Here is an 18,549-nt window from a genome sequence, read left to right as displayed (position 1 = left end):
GTTCCTATATACAATTGTATAATTTTATAATATTTATATTATTATTTAAGAAGACATTACCGAGTGTATGCCATGGATGTATTATGGGGTGTGCGCATGAGTTGTTGTAAAGTGAGACATCTAATTTTCCGAGAAGAACGTGAACATCGCACCAGTCGTCTTGATGGCTGTGTTTTTTTGTGGATAGCTGAGATGTGTATATTTTAAATCAGGATCTTCTTACGGCTCTAGCAAGCCTGTGTTATTTTTTAACCAATTAAACTCACACCCACATATATATACAGTTGCACGATCCAAACAACAAAAACGAAGATGACATCTAAACTGAAAGGTACGTTAAAATCCTCTGCTTTTGATTCAACCAAGCTGCTAAGCTAACTATCGCTAGTTAGCATTCTCGCTTGTAAACATATTGCTAATGCTAATGCATTTGTATTGTAATCGATACATACAAATAACAAGTATGGTTGAATTAAGACGTGGACCACAGTATCTAAGTACAACTCAAAATCTGTGAGCCGTTTTTTTCCATGAGTGTTTGTAACGTCAGTTCGCCATAACCCTGCTAAATTAGCTTCTATATCACCGTTATTCAAACTACGGTAGATTATCGTATCTAACCTAAAAGGTCATTGGTGCATTCATTTGTTGCTCTTAACACGTAGAAATGTGATTATGGTAACGAACAACACATAATCGAGTTTAACATGCAGCTAGAAGCTGTAAGTTGTATATTATGATGGGTTAATGTACAGAAAGGAGACGCATGAGTAAAGTCAAGATATATGTATGAGTTGTATGTGAAGAGATAACAGCCCTATTACCTGCATTATTTTGTTGCAGCTCTCAGTATCATGTAACTTAGTCTGTGCACTTTGGTATTCGTGATTTCGTTTTGGTGGCTAGAAGTTGTTTACTCAGTATTGTGAACTATCCTCTTTAACTCTTAGAAGAATCATCAGAGATTGAACTGAGTAACTGCACAGTATAAAGTCACAGTCTGTTTATTGTGAATTGTGCTTATTGCAGTTTCACATATGCATTTTAACCACTTGTTCACCGTGTTTTGATTCTAGTTGGGAAGGTCGGCTCCAAGAATAAGGAGGATGCACCTTATGAGCTGGAGAGCCAGTTTGTCCTCAGGCTGCCATCGGTGAGACTTGTATAATGTTGAAACACACTGTTATGGACTCACATGTGATCTTTTGCTGAAACTGATGTGGATTCATCTTTTTTTCTTTTACAGGAGTATGCCTCAACAGTAAGAAGGATTGCCCAGTCGAGCAGTATGAACATGAAGGATAGACTCACCATCGAGTTGCACCGTAAGCTGGTTTAAAAATAGTCATGATACTGGTGTTCTTGTTTTTATAATGATTGTATTTGTTAGAACTTTAATCTTCTTTAAGTGTGAGATGTGTAGATATTTCTATGGTGAGTCAATTTTTTGTCTTTGCATTTTCTCATTAGGGGTGGAACTGGTATTTTTGTGATTTCTATTTTATATTTTGTTGTAATATATACAGTATGTATATATACAGAAAGTACAACTGTCAACTTGACAGCAAAATTTAAGTGTCGTATAGTGTCCTATTTACCACCAAATAATCCTTTTGACTGATGCATGTCTGAAAAACAAGTCCTATTATCATTTTTTATTATGTCATTATAATCAATCATATCTTTCATACTATTTTAGCTGATGGTCGTCATGGCATAGTGAGAGTAGACCGTGTCCCTCTGGCCTGCAAACTGGTGGATCTGCCCTGTATGATTGAGTCTATGAAAACAGTGGACAAGAAGACATTTTACAAAACCGCTGATGTCTGCCAGGTAAACCACTGCAGTGGCATAAAAAAATGTTTTCAGGCTGTGCAACGAAGGAAGTCCTCTTCACTCGATACATTTGTTGGTGTCCAAGTTTTAGGGGGCTTTTTGCTTTTTGTGCACACAAAGACATTAACTTTAAGACGTGTTATATAATTTATATTGTTTTTAACACACATACATTCTTAAAAAAGACTTTCTTGCTTGTTAAAATACAGCAGAACATCAACATTAATCGGCAGAATGCAAAATGAAATAAGTCATTAATTCATTTTTCAATTCATGGTTTAGATGCTGGTCTGTACACTAGATGGAGACCTTTACCCTCCTTTAGAGGAGCCAACTGGCACTGACCCTAAGAACAAGAAGAAGGACAAAGACAAGGATAAGAAATTTGTTTGGAACCATGGCAGTGAGTAGACAAACATCTACACACAAACAACCACAGCGTTTTGTGCTGTTTGTGCTGAAAACGTGGAGGGCAAAGGACGATTTGCTCTCTACGGCCGATTGAGCTTCACTAACCCTGTTGTTTTGGTCTCCAGTCACCTGCCCTCTGAAGAACACACGCAAGAGAAGGTTTCGGAAGACTGCGAAAAAAAAGGTTTTTGGCATTTCCATTTTTCCTTCGAGCCCCCCCCCCCTACCCGCACACCTCCCCTCCCCCACCCTCATTTCCCATCCTTCTCTTTAGCATCTCGCTTGTTGATCCATCTCTTTCCGCGGCTCTCTTCCAACAAGACATTTACATTTCATTAAACAGAAACTGGTGAAAGTGAAAACTAAGATTTACATATAAATAAAGCCTTTCCATCTCAGTTTGCCCCAAAGGCATGAAAAAAAAGCAATTTAACTATTGCTTTGATCAAAGTGAAAGCGAGTGTGCTTGAGCACTACACTTCTACTTTGTCTTTTGAATAAATCTTCCTGAAGGTGCAGAGCCGAGCCATATCGATTTGGCCCCTTCTGTCTCTAATCGCTAATGTGCATCCTGGCATCCAGCCAGCTGCTACCTTTTGTGTGAGTGTGTGTGCGACTGCATGCATTGTGTTGTGTTGTGCCTGTGTGTGTGTGTGTGTGTGTGAGAGAGAGAGAGAGAGAGAGAGAGAGAGACAGGAGAGCACGACAGAGATGCCACTCACACCACATGCAACCCAATATCTCTCTCTCCCTCCCACAGTACATTGAGTCTCCTGATGTGGAAAAGGAGGTGAAGAGATTGCTGAGCACAGATGCCGAAGCTGTCAGTGTCCGTATCCTCCACAAATATTCTGCATGTCTGTCTTGCAACACAAGGAAAAATACCACTGTTTCAGAAAAGGAGTGGCTATCGTGTAATGTACAGTCAGCTGGAGGTCATTGTGTACCTAACCCCGAGCCGTGACTTTTAACTTTTAAGCAGCACAGAATAGTTCCTGCTGTTTTGGACTTTTTTTTAGAACAAAAATAACCCTGCTGCCATCTATTGCCCCCAACAGGTTCATCTAATGGCTGAGCGCGCGTCCTGACTCCCGCCTCCCTTACCTGACTTGACTCTGTCGAGTGCTTTTGTGAGAGAGATGCACTTTGCAAGGAGGCAATTAGGAATCTAATGAAACTCTAAACTTGCCTGACAGAATAAGAGCACAGCAGGGCGGCTCTGAGTGGCTGCTTGCTGTGTGTTAATTGAGATGGACTGTTCATTATCATTGCTTAGTTGGTCACAGCGAAGCTAGATTCTAATTATAGTATCGGGTTTGCATGCAGCAGCAGACATACACATGACACACTGGAGAATGTCAGAGTTCGGGCAGTTCCTGTGGAGTGTCATGTGGGTTTTTACCCTTCAAGTGTATTTTACAGAGGACTTTGTGGAAAGTAGGTTTCTTTAGGAAGCTGAAGGATGAGAGAAATTTGTGTGTGTCTCTTGACCTTAACCCATGTTGCTCAGGGTGGGAAATAATAGCAGAAGATGAATCCAAGGAAACAGATCAGCACGGCTCTCTGGCCAACCTGGACTCCTCACCGGGCACCTCAGGACACAAGATGGGTCATGGGTCCTCTGGTGAGTCGAACACGTTTTCATGAGTAAATCATAGTGAGTGAAAGGCAGTGAGCGGTGCTACAAGTATGTTGGTGCCTCCACTCAGTTGAAGCAGTAAAACATATGTGCATTACACATGGTCTGTAGAAACTCAAGGCAAATAAACCCAGATTGAATTTGTGTTTTTCAGGCTGATACCAACAATGAAAAAAAGCTGTCCATTTTATGATCACCAATTATACAAACTGATTTTTATAAGATGTATTGGAAATGTGGAAAAGATGTTGATTAAGGGGCAAAACACCATAATATTTTATGTTTTTGCAATTTATTGATATAAAATATGTCTACTGTAAGATAATATTGGCTGATTTATAATATCTGCAATGCAACATCATTCTTGGTGCAGCTGTATAGTGACATTTTGAAAGGGCCGTTATTGTTGTGGTGTTAAACCGTGATGCAGCTACTTTGAAGTGGCACAGACGGTTCTTATGATTTATGATGTGTTCAATTCCTGTTGTGATTTTCTTCCCCTCACCAACAGAGCTGTCTGTCTTCATTTTGAACTTGCGCTCCTGTGTCGCTCTTGATAGCTTTTGCCCCTGTAGTAGGAAATGGAAATGGAAATGAAGGACACCCAAGCATTAGATACATTTTGGCCATGAAAGTATTTTTGCCTCTAACTTCCCCTTTAATCTTAGCATAGTTTTGTTGTTCTGCTTTACTCTTGTCCCTGTCTCTAAATTCTCACTGTCTCTCTCCATCTTTATGCCCACGTTAATAACAATATCACACCGACAGTCCAGCGTGATGAGCTGAGGGAGATCTTCAACGACATTAGCAGCTCCAGTGAGGATGAGGAGGACGAAGGGGACCGGCACGAGGACGAGGACCTGAATATCATGGACACGGAGGATGATCTGGTCCGACAGCTCCATGACAAACTCAACGAGTCTGATTCTGCGCAGCATGAAAGTGACAGAAACAACCAGATAGGTGAGAGGATATATACAGATGTAAAAATATATACAAACATTTTTTGTTTATTGGTGACAGGAAATATGAAGATGATGTATCTTCATATAACTGAATTTAAATCAGATACTGATTACTTATAAAGTGTCCTTTATAATGGAAAACTTCCAACCAAATAGTCTTTCTTGTTTTTGTCTGTTTGTTGATTGGACAAAACAAGCAATTTCATAGTAGCATACTGAGCTGAGTCATCAATGCTTGGTTTTAATGGTTCAGTGGTTTAATGCTGCCATACTTTAGTATTTGTTGTTATAAAATGTATTTTACTCCCCCTAGCAAATTTTTCAGTCCAGTTTTTCAAATCTGTAACGATTGTCAATTCTGTAATAGAAATTTTGAAACTCTTTGACAAATAACTATTAGAAGTATGTCCTTGTGGTGGCAGGTAGATGTTATACGCTCTAAAAGTGAGTATGTGCACTTATTTTAAACCATGCTGGGAAGTGTGTGTGTGTGTGTGTGTACCTGTGTACCTGGGTGAAGTAAGTGCAGCATTAGAATTATGCAATCATTCATGCTGTGCTTGCAACTTGCATTTACACCTCAGAGTGAGCACAGATTTCTTCTAGCCGACTTATTCAGCATACCAACAGTCTTAAATATTTCAGTGGTGGTGGTCATCGCCAAGAACCTGGCATGCTGATTTCAGAACAGTCTTGGAGAAATCAAATCCCACTCACACTTGTCAAAGCAGAGGTCGAAAATAACCTCAGCCAGGTGTCTGGACATTTTAATCAGAGATGAGTTTTCTAGGTCACACATCACACACACTCAAAGGAGTATCCCTACTTTGACTTTAAATACACACGCTGTGCCCCTGCCCACAGAGACGCACACACTGACAGCCCTCCTCAGCGAGACAATCTGACAGGTGTTGTGGCTCAGCATGCGGCTCAGACAGCTGTCCAGCTTGACGGCTCAATGCCTCCTTATCTACATACATGGAGCTGTCAGTCAGCAGCCTTATTGGTCAGCTTCCTCTGCATCAGTGCAGCAGAGCATATTCTTGTGTGTCTGAGTCTGGCTGCGCGTGTCAGAGTCTGGCTGCGCGTGTGTGTCTGGCAGCGGCGCAGAGTTGTAATAAATAGGTCTGCGGGGACTCGTACCAGCTTGATTTTTGCATATTAGATGGGCTGTGTCACATGATTGAGAGCCAGTTGGGGCGGGAAGCAAAAGGATGGTTACAATTAGTATGGAAGATGGTGATTGAGCCACAGGTTGTTCCGAGACGCTATCACTTTGGCTGGATGTAATGAGAGCCCTCTGTGATCCCCCGAGCCGACTGATTTAGTTGTGTCTTTTAGTGCCTCAGCCTGCTGGCTCACGTCCCTTTAAATGGATTTGTTGTTCCCATTAACCGCAGTTTGTCAAACTGAAATGGTGGCATCCTTGTGGTTCAGCAAGCTAAGGTGCATAACTTGTCCTCCTGGCTTTATGAAAGCAATGTCACCCTCAAATTATCCCACATGTTCTCCCTCCTGTCTCTTTTAGTCTTCACTACACATGAATACAGAAGCATAACTGGCTTATTTTTATGAGTGTTTTTAATTTATTTATGACAGTCAAAGTCTTAGTCATGTGCACCATATGCTGTTCCCTGTAGTCATGGAGTATCAGGTGCAGATCAACAGCGTCAAGGCCAAGCTTCAAGATACCCGTGCCCGCAAGAAACAGCAGGAGGAGCTCATCATGAAAGTGGAAAACCAGGCCCTCAAAGTAAGTTGTGAACACACGCACTCTTTTTTTTTTCCCCCCCCCGACTCATTCAGAAACTAGGTCTACATGTACAGAAACATTAACAAGAACATGCAGATGAGCTCGGAGGCAGAAGTCATCATGCAGCATAAGTTCTCTCAACAGTGATGTGAATACAGAAAAAAACAGCTGATTATACACAGTGTTAGAGGCCATTATTTAGCTTCTTTTGTCGTCTTAAAAGCATGAAAATTCATTGTTCTGCCAAGCGCTCTTTAGCGGAGGCTTTACAATGAGTGAAACATGAGCAGACATAGCCCTTTTTACATTGCCATTTGGAGCTCTCATTGCCCGGTGTTTTGGGACCGTCAAAGCCCCATCTCCAGTGGTTATTATCACAGTCGCAGGGAAAAGGTCAGCTGTCTCTGACTGGCATTCCAAGTGGCCTTTCCGTCAAGAGAGGAGAGTGACATGAGCGGCGCAGGCAGGCACATATTTAAAGCCATCACAGTTTAATGAGGCTCAGCATGTCCACTCGGAACAAATCTTGTTTGTCTCTCTCTCTCTCCTCTCGCCAGAACCGTTTCCAGGCCTTGTTGGACGAGATTATTCAGCAGGAGGAGCGGGAGATGGAGCAGGTGAGAACCTTTTCGTAAAAGCCAAGGATCAGCGCTCGCTGTGAGCTTCCCCTCCGCTCTCAGCCCTTTTGCATGTATTTACCTTGTGTGAATGTCAAAAACCATGTTCGCAGATGGCATCGTGCTTGGTGTCCTTTTAAAGCCCGACACTCTTCTTGCTTAATAGCAAAGTTCAAATTCAATCAAATGAAATGAAATTTGTCAGCACCCACCAGCGACGTCCTTTTTGGAGCCGTGGCACAGAAGCCCACCCACTGTCTCGGGTCGTTGTTTGTATTGACAAATGAAGGCAGCAAATTAATGTGAAAAGACATGTTAATCATCATCCACTTACCTTCCAATTACACCCCGGGGCTGTCGGGCATCAATCACGCCTTCTATTTTCTGCTCCAACAGCTGGCCTCACTGCAGGAGCAGCTGGACTCACTGATAGAGAAGTGACCACCAGGGGGCAGCCTCACGTCATCTTCGGCCACACGCATACACGCACACACCACGAAGAGGAGGAGAGGAGTCTTCATCCAGGGAGGAGGGAGTTTTTATTAGCCAACTTGCTGTGTCATTCCTTTCAGTTTGTCATTGTCATACAGTACACATACATAAAACTGGTTTCTCTGTTAAAAGTCAGTAGATTTTATTAGCCTGACAGATTTTGCTGTTCCTTAAAACGTATGAAAAGTGTGTGGCTGTAAGAGATAGCAGGGTCTGTTTGGGTTTCCATCCTGGAGCTAAGTGACTTTTAGTTCAGATAAACATTTGTATTTTGTTTCTTTAATCAAGAATAAACTTCTGTGATACACAAGAGACATAAAACTGTCAACTGTCTTTGTTATTTGGGGCGCTTATTCACACATGTGGGCAGTTTGATGAACCTTCCTTTAAGTTTTCACTATATCACTGCAACTTTTCCTGTTTCCCAACTTTAAAAGCATTAACATTTTCTGCCATAAAGAATAGGTTAACATGGGAACCATTATACTTGTACAGGAATACAACATATACTATTATTTTGACCCTCTATTGATGAAACAGGGAGTCTGGTTACATACCCTCGCACCTTTTTTTGTGTTGTTGTTGTTCACTTCAAAGAGTAACTTAACACCTGAAAATATTTGCAGACCTGCTGTGCTTTAATTTCTCATCTTGCTGCTGTGTTGTGTATACTACAGGATGTCACAGGTGAAATGAAGCGCAAGCTTTTAGACTTTCAATGAAGAGAGCAGCAAAGCACAGACAGAAAGGTGTTAAATTGCTCTGTAAATGACCATGTAAAGGCTACTTCCTGTCCACTCTGCTGCTCTGCTGCTCACCACAACCGGACATCTGCATCACTAAACCATTGTTACGTCAGCAGATTACTCTCCCTGCAGAATGATCTTTACTTGTTCGAGAGAGATCTGGACCTTTCTTATGGTCATCCCAGCCTGTCCCGCTCCTTCCTGCAGGGATTGCCGCACCAATGGCAAGGGTAGGCGACGGATTAGCTCCTCAGATTAAAGTGGCCATCTCCAAACCCTCCCTAATCCTGCCATCTGTCAGAGAGCAGCTAACCGGCCAAGACATTCACCACAGGCTAAGTAGAAAGCCAGAAGAACACAGACTTGGAGAGGGGGAAAAAAGAGAAATCTCCAGCACACATACACTTTTCTGTCTGGTACTGGTCAAAGCAGAGTGACAATGGAGGCGACGTACCTTATCAACCATCCCGGTGTGAGGAAGAAGATTCTTGCTGGAGGCAGAGGGCCAATGCCACACTTCCAAACTGGGACCAAGGTAGTTAAAGTCATTATAAACCTGACGACCTAAATAAAACTAGATTTAAATCCAATTTGTTGGAAGAGAATAGATAATTCTGTGCATAATCACTATTGTGATGTAATTAATGTTCCTAAGCAAAATGTCTACTTTTTAGCTGTGTGTTGCATTGCCCACTTCAATTAGACTCTGTTGAATTATTCATGAAGTGAGGAAATTTATTCTGTATCTGGCTCTTTCACACAGAGCAAACATTTGGTCAACCAAATTGCAACATGTTTTTTGGCACAGTGTCTGGCAGTGTTTCTGTTCATCCACTGATCTCCTAGTAGCCAACTTTTTTCCCTCCGAGTCACATCCAGCCATATGGCACCGAGCCTGGACACAGTGACAAACATTTTCCATGATGATGCCAGCATGAATTTCCATTTACCTGTGTGTCTATATTACAATGTGTGCGTGTTAACTCCCTGATGAGGTGATTCCCGGTGACTCACACAGTTATCATGACCATTATACACAATATGTTAAGCTATAAATAGAAGATTACACAGAGCCAATACGATTCTACTGTCATGGTGATGTTGAGGCTTTGTACGTTTTTTTCATGCTCACAGACAGAACACATGATGACAACCAGCATGTCTGTGTTAGGCTTTAAATACATCATGACAGATTACAGTGCAGAAGTCCATGTTGTGCATAATAATTAAACAAAGATAGGAATAACATTAAGATAAAAATGAAAATAATGCACATGTGAATCTTAAAAAATATACATATATATAGTGCTCATATTCATATTCACATAAAAATATACATAAATAACTGATATTACAACAAATTACCACTGTATATAACTTTAAAAGTGAAATGAGGATGATATGTCAAACATACTATCGCTGTGTTTTTGAGAAACCCACTAAAATCATCCCTGAGTCAGTGGTTAAAAGGTTTTTCAAGTTCACTGTCAGTGGAAAAACTAAACATTGGCAATAAAAGGGAAGAACAGATGTGAAGATAAATCATGAACTTCCTGGAAAGTATTTTATATTAGATTTTTGATGTACTTTTAACTTAATCATTAATCATTAATCTGCACTCTCTAAATCTTCCTGTCCCTTGACTCCCTCCCTCCTTCTCTCTCTCCCTCCTCCTCTGGTCCAAGCTGGTGTTCCACTTCCAGACGCTGTTGGACAACTTTGAGCGGACGGTCATCGATGACAGTCGACTGGCTGGCAGGCCTGCTGAGATCTTTGTCGGAAAGATGTTCAAGATGGAAGTCTGGGAGACTCTGCTGACATCCATGAGGGTCGGAGAGGTGGCTGAGTTCTGGTGTGATGCTGTTGTGAGTGGAACTACAGACATTCATTCATACACACACTTGGATAATAGCACCCTGACGAAGGTCTTAATGAGTGTTCATGAGCAAGGGAAGCTTTTGCTCCTCATTACAATGCCCATGATTCAACCGTCTGTAGCCTTCTCCGTGCTCAGTATCACAAACACAAACAGAGAAATCTTTTTGTGCAAATTTTTGTGTTTTTTCTTCTGGGGAAAATGTAATCTGCAAGTACAATTGAGGATACTTCTTGCTATTTTTTGTGAGGACTGATTGGCACAGGCTGGCAGCACCAGGGGGTTGTCGTGACTAAGTGCTTCTATGCCTTATTGCAGACCTTTTGTTTATGTTCTTGTGCATGTGTTCATTTTGCAGCACACAGGGTTGTACGCCATTGTGTCCAAGGGAATGAGGCTGGTCGCTCAAGGGAAAGACCCCCTTGAGGGCCAGACACACACGTGTGGCATGGGAAACATGTTCTACTATCACTCCACTGGCTTCCCAGAGCTGGATGAGATAATGAGAACTCCTCAACCACTTATATTTATCATGGAGCTGGTGCAGGTAAGAACCACATACTGTATGTCAAAATGGATAACACAAGGAAAAGACTGTGTGAAAGAATCAGCTGTCTTATCTCTTTTTGTCAGTCATCAGATCTTAGCATCTGTAAACACAGCCTGACAGATTTTTTTTTTTTACCTATTTATCCAACCTTCACATCCTCACATGATTTTTCTACAATCCACTGACAGAAATGACAAAACTCAAGTCTCTTCCTCTTCCTGAAACATTCAGGTTTGAAATAATATGCTATCCAGAACAAGCCTGAAACACAGCAGGGGGTTCAGCAGCAGCAGCAGTAAATTAACAATCCTCCCTGTTTCAGAAAGTTTCACAATATTCTTCTGTGCATAGGATGACAACTACTTGAGTGTGGCTGAAGTATTCAGTTCATTTATTTAAGTTGGTTAGCTAACACAGGAGTTATACCAGTACTCATTATATAAACTTAAGAGTGTTAAACCCTGCAGCACCTAGATTTTTTAAAAACCCTGTGTACACCAGATAATATTTTGTATAGTTGTACAGGGCCTTTAATGTATCATCTATATCAAACAAAGAGTAACTTGAAGCTATGAAATAAATGTAGTGGAACTGAAATACAAAGTGCAGTACATCGGAAATGATCAACTTAAAGTACTTCAAAGGTATATTTAGGTACAGTATTTCAACAACTATACTATTCCCACCACTGCATTAGTGTTCACCTCTGTTTCGCTCAGTGCAGTTTTTCCTCCTTTTAAATGCTTCTTCTGTTATGCTCTCCTCCTGCCCCTGCTGCTTCCAGGTTGGAGACCCCATGTCCTACCACAGAGAGTCCTGGATGATGGAAAAGGATGAGAAGATGCAGACGGTGCCAATTCTCCACATGCAGGGCAATGAGCTGGTCAAGCGGAGAGATTTCAGAGAGGCCGCAAGCAAATACAAAGAGGCCGTCCTGCTGCTGAAAGCAGTCCAGTCGAGAGTGAGTGAAGGATGGGGCGAAAACGATTGCATTGAAAGAGGAAATTACTGATGTGAAGGCTTGTGGATTCTGACATTTTCTCAGGATTATAGGTTTTTGGGACATGGAGCTGCAACTCTTTTCCAGCGGGAGATCCCTGTTCTCCTGTTTTGCTCTGCTTCACGGTGTCCTTGATTACAGGCAATAGAGTGGGAGGGATGGCAAAAGAAAGAGGGGAGAGAGACAGCTGTGAAGGACTGTCTAGGATGAGAGAGGGGGGGGGTGGAGCAATACTTGTGGGAGAACAAGATGTGTGAGATGTTTTAATGAAGAAAGCATGCTTGATTCTTTTGTAAATGAGAGTGATTTGGTAGCTTTAGATAATATACCGTATTGAAAACTTACAGACAGTTGGTCTTCGTGCAAACAGCTGTTTCCTTGTGAAAATATTTAAATCTGTTGGTTCCATATAAATGATTAAAATATGTGTAGGAAATGCCATGCAGCACAACAACCCTGATCATGTTCTCCTTCTTCCTCCATCTGTGCATGTGTCTGTTTAGGAAATGCCTGGTGATATAGACTACATTAACTTGGGTCGAATGATTATCCCCCTGGAGTTGAACTACTGCCAGTGCATGATGGAGCTGGAGGAGTATTATGAGGTCATAGAGCACACCACCGAACTGCTGGACAAACACAAAGGTAAAAGACACGCTGGGATGGAATTATAAGGACGTCTTCTGTTTACTAATTAATCATCATTTTAGACACTGAGCTACATTTAATTTACATTTTCGAGGCAGAGTTGATAAAGTGCATGTTTCTCTCTGAATGTCACCCAGCCTCCTTTGCAGCACTCTGACTCTGAAATGCCTGAGTTGAGCAGCTTCACAGGAGCTACCAAGGTTAACAGATTCAGTTCAACAGTGCAGGATGCCATTCACTTGTATTTTCCACATGGTATTTGAACCACAAAATATACTCTGTATTCACATGTTGTATCTTTGTAGCTGTTGCTGTGCCTAAATTCTGAAAGAGAAAAATCACAATTTTGCCATAAATAGTATTTGTTTGCTGTGCTTATACAACTTTATATACATGGTACGTCATTGCTATTTAAAATGTTTGCAGGTCTTTGAAACCATATCAATCATATCAAAATTAAAGTCTGCTAAAAAAAGAGAGAGAGGTTATGGTTATGTATAATACCTATAGGTTTGCACTTGCACTCATATGATCTGAAGAACAGTGTTGGCTTCCCAATAAAAAATGCTTTATGAAACTCAGCTTTAAGACTAAAAACAGACGCGGAGCAAATATTAGTGCAATATCTTCTAGAATGTGCCTTCATATCATCATAAAGGGCAGCTTCACTGTAATGCTGTGTTTATATGTAGCTACAGTACAGATCTTCATCTGTAATTTAGATAAGAGAAAACTTTGACATTTTGTGAAATATGCTTATTTATGTCTTTGCCAAGAGGTAGATCATAGCACAGCAGTCTGTCCATTAAATATTAAGCAAAGCCGAGATACTTACCTTCACTGCAAGTGGAAATAGATAGCATGATAGTAAGATAGCTCTTTCCAAATGTAAGAATTTGATAACCAACACCTCTAAAGCTACAGGAGGTTGGACACGGCCACATAGTGTTTAAGGCTTTTTTTGCCAAGATAAGATAAAGGTCAAACTAACCAAGTCGTATCTGTAGATTAATACTATTACATGTGTCTATCTGTCCACTGAATATGAAGCTACGAAGCTCTTGTTGTATGTAACTGGAGTGAGTGTTGCAGTAATTTCCTTATTGAACAGTTGGAAGGAAGCGAATGGGAGTATTTTCAAACAAGAGCAAGAAATTCAGCTCAGTAGTGAATAAAATAAAGGTGTGTGTATGCAGTTTCTCCCTGGATATAAACACTGTGACAAACTGTTATTTCAAAATGTTGTATGGAGCAGATATTTCAGGGTTTGATGTCTGGGCTGGGTTTATTGCAGCGGCTGTTGCATGTTGTAGCTGTGTATTCAGAGAGTGTGTGTAGGAGGGTTGGGCTGACATTACTGCAGGTTTTACGGTTGGAGCAGCCCTGGGAATTGTGCTGTCATACCCATGGCTACTCATATAATCCTAGAGGAGCTCACATACTGGCACAGTCTCCACTTCAGAGCCTTATGAATTATGCCCCTCACCCAGAGACAGGATCCACTGAGGCAGTCCCTATTTTACTCTGTGTCCCTCAGTCTGTTTCCACAGTTTTATATTTGTCTTTGTGTGGCAGGAGGAAGGAGCGTGCACAGTTGTCAGTGTGTGTGTGTGTGTGTCTGCATGATGTGTGCGCTCACGCTTGTGTGGCAGGAGGATGAAGGGTGTGAACTAGCTTGTGAGTGAGCATGAGAGGGACATGGTATTGTGGAAAGGCAGGAGTTTTCTGAGCTCCACTGGCCCAGTTCCAGCTGCCGTCGCAAAGCTGCAGCCCTCTTCATAAGGCTTATCTCACATCAGCATCACTCCACCTTCCCGTCTATAGCTTTTCGACATCTTGTTATTTCTCTTTCCTAGCCGTTAATTTAGCTTCTCTTTGCCTCTTTTCACACATTTGCCTCCTTTTCTTCTCTATTTGACTCTTATTCTTTTCACTGTTGTTGTTTCCCTTGTCATCACTATTATGTTGTCTGTATCAGTTCAAGTCAGGCTCTCTGCCACTGTTTCATCCCTTCAACCCAGTTAGAAAAGCGCCCAGTGATGGCTCTCTGCAGCAGTGTCTCTGCTTTTGCCAGAGGCCACAAAGAAATCTGTTTAAATGTTGGCTGAATGAAGATTTAGCGTAGAGGGAAATTAAATGCAGAGGAACAGAAACATGGAACTATTAGTGGGTATCTAAACCAAACACATGGGCCGATTCTGCAGAACCAGAGGCATTTCAGAGTGTGTGTGTATGAGTGTGTGCATATGTTTGTGACCATTTGTGAGTTTTAAATGATTAATTTGTCATTTTTGGGGGGGTGAAATTCTCATTTTTTACTTTCTGATGCAGGGTTTAGATGAGAATATTGTCAGTCTGTGCATATTAGCCAGCAGCCAGTTAGCTTAACTTGGCAGAGAGACTAGAAACGGGGGAAACAGCTTGTCACACTTTGAGTGAAAAAAAAAACACCAGGGGAAAAAACACTTTTTGTACACTTCAGCTCTCAAATGGACTAAACAAGAGACTATGTGTTTATTACAGCGTTTTGAAAGTGGTGCACACATTTTGTTATTTTGCTAAGCAGCAGTCGACTGTAGCTTCATATTTAAGAGACATAACAGTAGTATCCATCCTCTCAGCTAAGAAAGCAAAGACACATACGGTATATCCCAAAATGACATTGATCATTTTACAATACATTGTTACAATATGAGGCTCTTGTGAAAAGTAAGATGCAGCGTGTGTAGCAGCGCTCAGGGGGGAACACATAGTGAGAGTACACACTGCACACTGTCACAAATGCAGACAAATTGCCACCTCAGTATCAGCAGTCAGAGTGGGTTTATTATTGAATATCTCTAGTTTAGACAACAGCGACTTGTTATTCATACCTTTTTCTTATTTCTGTGTTGATTTTCTCTGCTTCAGACTGCGTGAAGGGCTACTACAAGAGAGCCAAGGCCCACGCTGCCGTGTGGAATGAAAAGGAGGCCCGGAGAGACTTCAACATGGTGGTCAACCTCGACGTCACTCTGGCTTCTCTTGTCCAGAGAGAGCTGAGGAACCTGTCTGATCGCCTGAAGGCCAAATACTGGGAGGAGAAGGAGCAGTACTGGAACATATTGGAGACCAATGAGAAACAAGAGGAGGTGGAAGAGGGATGTGATGATGAGGAGGAGGAGGAGGAAGAAGAAGAAAAGAGAGAGGACAAAGGAAAACAAGAAGATAAAGATAATGAAAGTGTTACCAGAGAGAGTAAGGATGAAGCAGGGGAAGAAAAGGGTAAAGAAGGATTTCCATCCAAAGATGAACTTGGCGGAGATAAAGAAGACCCAGTAAAGGTTACACCGGCTGAGGAAGCAGGTAATAGAGAGGAAGCGAGTTCCTCTGAGATTAATCCAGATGCTTTGCATAAAACTGAGGAGAAGGACTGGCAGCAGATGTTACGACTGGTCATGTTGCTGCAGAACGAAGGAAACTTCCTCATTAAAGAAAACCACTTTGAAGAGGCTTCTGCAAAGTTTACGGAGGCCATAGAGTACGTGGACATCCTTCAAAATAAGGTAAATGTAACAGCTTTCAAGTGGAAGTTTAGTGACAGCACAAAGTCTGGCATTTTCTGAAAAGAAAAAGAGTAATATAAAAAAGCTTTTGTTGTGATGACAACCCTCCAGATGGACGGCAGGGTTGATTCTCACCATATTAAAAGCCACCAGTTGACTGCATTCAGCGTGATGAATGTTCAGACCCGCCAGAAAGTAGACTTACAAAAGGATTTGTAGCTCGCAAACTGTAATCATCTGTCATTGTTGCCGTTTTACTGAGGAGCAGCTGTTGCATTGTAGGTACGTTGGCAAAGTGAAGAGCAGAGAAAGAGCGCTAAAAATAAGAGCTATCCACAGAGATATCACTGTGACAGCACTCGCCTCGTCTGCTTTTCTCTTTTCTTAAACTCCCTCTCTTCTGCCACACCTCCCTGTCGAACCCCTTCACACCTTTCACACACAATAAACTCCCACTTCTTGTCAACACAATCCTCTTCCATCTTCAATTCGCCCCCTCCTGTTGTTACATTCCTCTACCCCAACCCTTCCTCTGCTTGTCAGGATACAATCTTTTTCAACATTTCCTCTCTGCCCCTTTATTTTTTCATCTCCCCCTTCTGTTGACACACTCCTCACAGAAACACACTCGTTTCATCTTTTCAAAATTTCCTCTGCCATCCATCACCACCATCTCCCACCCATCTCGTCTTCTCTGTGGACTCGGCAGGTGGATCAACAGAGCGACGACTGGGAGTCACTGGTGAAAGTCCGTCTTCCGTTGACCCTGAACCTCAGCCAGTGCATGTTGGAGCTGCAGCGGTACGAGAAAGTGGTGGAGCTCACCACTAAGCTGCTGAAGAAGCACAAAGGTAATTTATGTAAATGTGAAGCTGGAGTTGTAAATTGAGAGTGAAGCAAAATCGTATTTTGATATAGAAATATGTACATCAGTATATATATATGAAACATACTTGGGTTTAGTTTTTTCCCTTACTCACCTTTATTTTTTTGGCTTAAAAAATATCAAGATCTCTTGCCGGTACAAATGCCTGGCCCTCAGCAAATGTCTGCCTTCACACTGCAGAAAGCCTTGATCTCTGTGTTTACCATGGAAAGAAACCAAACATTCACAACCACATTGCTGAGTCTCTTTCGTTCCCCCGGCACCCACTCATGGACATCACAGTCAAAAATGAATTCACTGTTTTCTTTTTGTTTCTGCAATGACTGAATTATTTATAGTAGAGGCTGATGTGAAATGGTTGTTCTTGTGCTTTCCTTTTCCCTTCATTTGCTTCTGTTTCCCAACTTTCCTGTGCACTTTGTGTCCTGTCTCACCACTGGCGCTCAGTGCAGATATTTCATCCTACCTCTACCTACATTTTAAATTTAACTTTTACTTATGTTGCTTTCGAGTGTTATTATTGCTTGACCCCGTGTTGCGTCTTGGGTCTCCCCATTTATAGCCCTCTACTGTCTTCATTTGTACTCTATAGGTAACTTTAAAGCAGTGTACCAGCGGGCACTTGCACATGCTGCTTTGTGCAATGAGGAGAAGGCTCGGCGAGACTTTGCGCTGGTGGAGAAGTTGGATCCAAAGTTTAAACCTTTCGTCCGCCAGGAGCTGAAAAAGCTGGGTGAGCGTGTCCGCCTCATGCACTCCAGCCAGAAAAAAACATACAGGGATACAACGCTGGAGAAGTGGGGGCCCGATGGAACCAAGACCAAGAGAGCTGCACAGAAGAAGACGACGCACAGAACACAGACAGCCACAGAGGGAAAAGCTGAAGCAGATAAGAAGACAGAAGAGAGTAAGACTGAAGAGAGGGAAAGCTCAGAGAAACCTGCCCCTGAGACAGAGGGAGTGGATGATGGAGAAACGGCGAAAAGTCCAGATGTGAAGGCAGAGCAGAGTAATAAAGAGCTAGAGAGTGGGAGAGCGGGTGAAGAGGGGTTAGATAATGAAAATATAGAGAGTGTTGTGGTTCATGAGTGCGGGCAGGGTGCACCAGATAATCGAGCAACAGATAAAGATAGTGATCTGGCGCCCACCAGCACAGGCAAAGATAATGTAGCGAGCAAGAGATCAGCGTGTGATAAGGGCAGGAAGAAGGTCAAATGCCAATCAAGTGCTGCACCAGGCCCAAGCAAAACAAGCCAAGGGAACAAAGCCACCAGTGATAAGACAGGAAATGGTGGCACTCAATCAGAACAGAACAGTGGGCTGAAATTGTCTTGTGCAGAGCCAAAGGCCGCAGGGGAAGAGCAAGGGCGGAGAGATGAATAGACCTAAAACTGAGTGAAAAAACAAAAAAAACAAAAAACAAAATGGATACGGAAGGTGAAAAAGAAAGAAAGAGTAACATGATAAACAGCCAAGCCTCAACTCTCAACAGGAAATATTGATTCTGCCACATACAAATCCAAATATAAACACAAGAAGAAAAAAACTCATGTAAACAGCCTGTATTTGGCACAGTTCTGAGTTA

The 18,549-nt window shown here is 42.0% G+C and overlaps 2 protein-coding genes across 2 annotated transcripts; both read left to right on the top strand.

Moving 5' to 3' along the window:
• Nucleotides 1–170: 170 nt before the first annotated feature.
• taf7 (TAF7 RNA polymerase II, TATA box binding protein (TBP)-associated factor) lies at nt 171–8,025 on the top strand. Its single transcript, XM_085789447.1, has 12 exons — nt 171–331; nt 1,077–1,153; nt 1,247–1,325; nt 1,700–1,833; nt 2,119–2,239; nt 2,373–2,431; nt 3,008–3,080; nt 3,758–3,871; nt 4,655–4,849; nt 6,492–6,604; nt 7,162–7,221; nt 7,618–8,025. Exons 1-12 carry the CDS (start codon nt 313–315, stop codon nt 7,660–7,662), a joined length of 1,089 nt encoding a protein of 362 aa, XP_085645573.1. The 5' UTR covers nt 171–312; the 3' UTR covers nt 7,663–8,025.
• A 668-nt stretch (nt 8,026–8,693) lies between these two features.
• LOC146979561 (uncharacterized) lies at nt 8,694–18,467 on the top strand. The gene is given in 9 exon segments (XM_085789435.1): nt 8,694–8,994; nt 10,145–10,324; nt 10,694–10,882; nt 11,670–11,846; nt 12,389–12,530; nt 15,444–16,078; nt 16,788–16,929; nt 17,557–18,165; nt 18,168–18,467. Coding segments are annotated over 9 exon segments (2,244 nt in total). The 5' UTR covers nt 8,694–8,898; the 3' UTR covers nt 18,242–18,467.
• The last annotated feature ends 82 nt before the right edge of the window (nt 18,468–18,549 follow it).

This window comes from Trachurus japonicus, chromosome 10, assembly GCF_045865225.1.
Source record: "Trachurus japonicus isolate A0001 chromosome 10, Traja_1.0".
Lineage (NCBI taxonomy): Eukaryota > Metazoa > Chordata > Actinopteri > Carangiformes > Carangidae > Trachurus > Trachurus japonicus.
Note: the sequence above shows the minus strand (reverse complement) of the source record. Positions and strands in the feature narration are given on the sequence as shown.

Bases quoted from the DNA above. Each gene is read 5' to 3' on its own strand.
- taf7 (XM_085789447.1), top strand. The intron at 2,240-2,372 runs GTGAGTAGACAA...TTTGGTCTCCAG, and splicing joins ATTTGTTTGGAACCATGGCA to TCACCTGCCCTCTGAAGAAC. The intron at 6,605-7,161 runs GTAAGTTGTGAA...TCCTCTCGCCAG, and splicing joins TGGAAAACCAGGCCCTCAAA to AACCGTTTCCAGGCCTTGTT.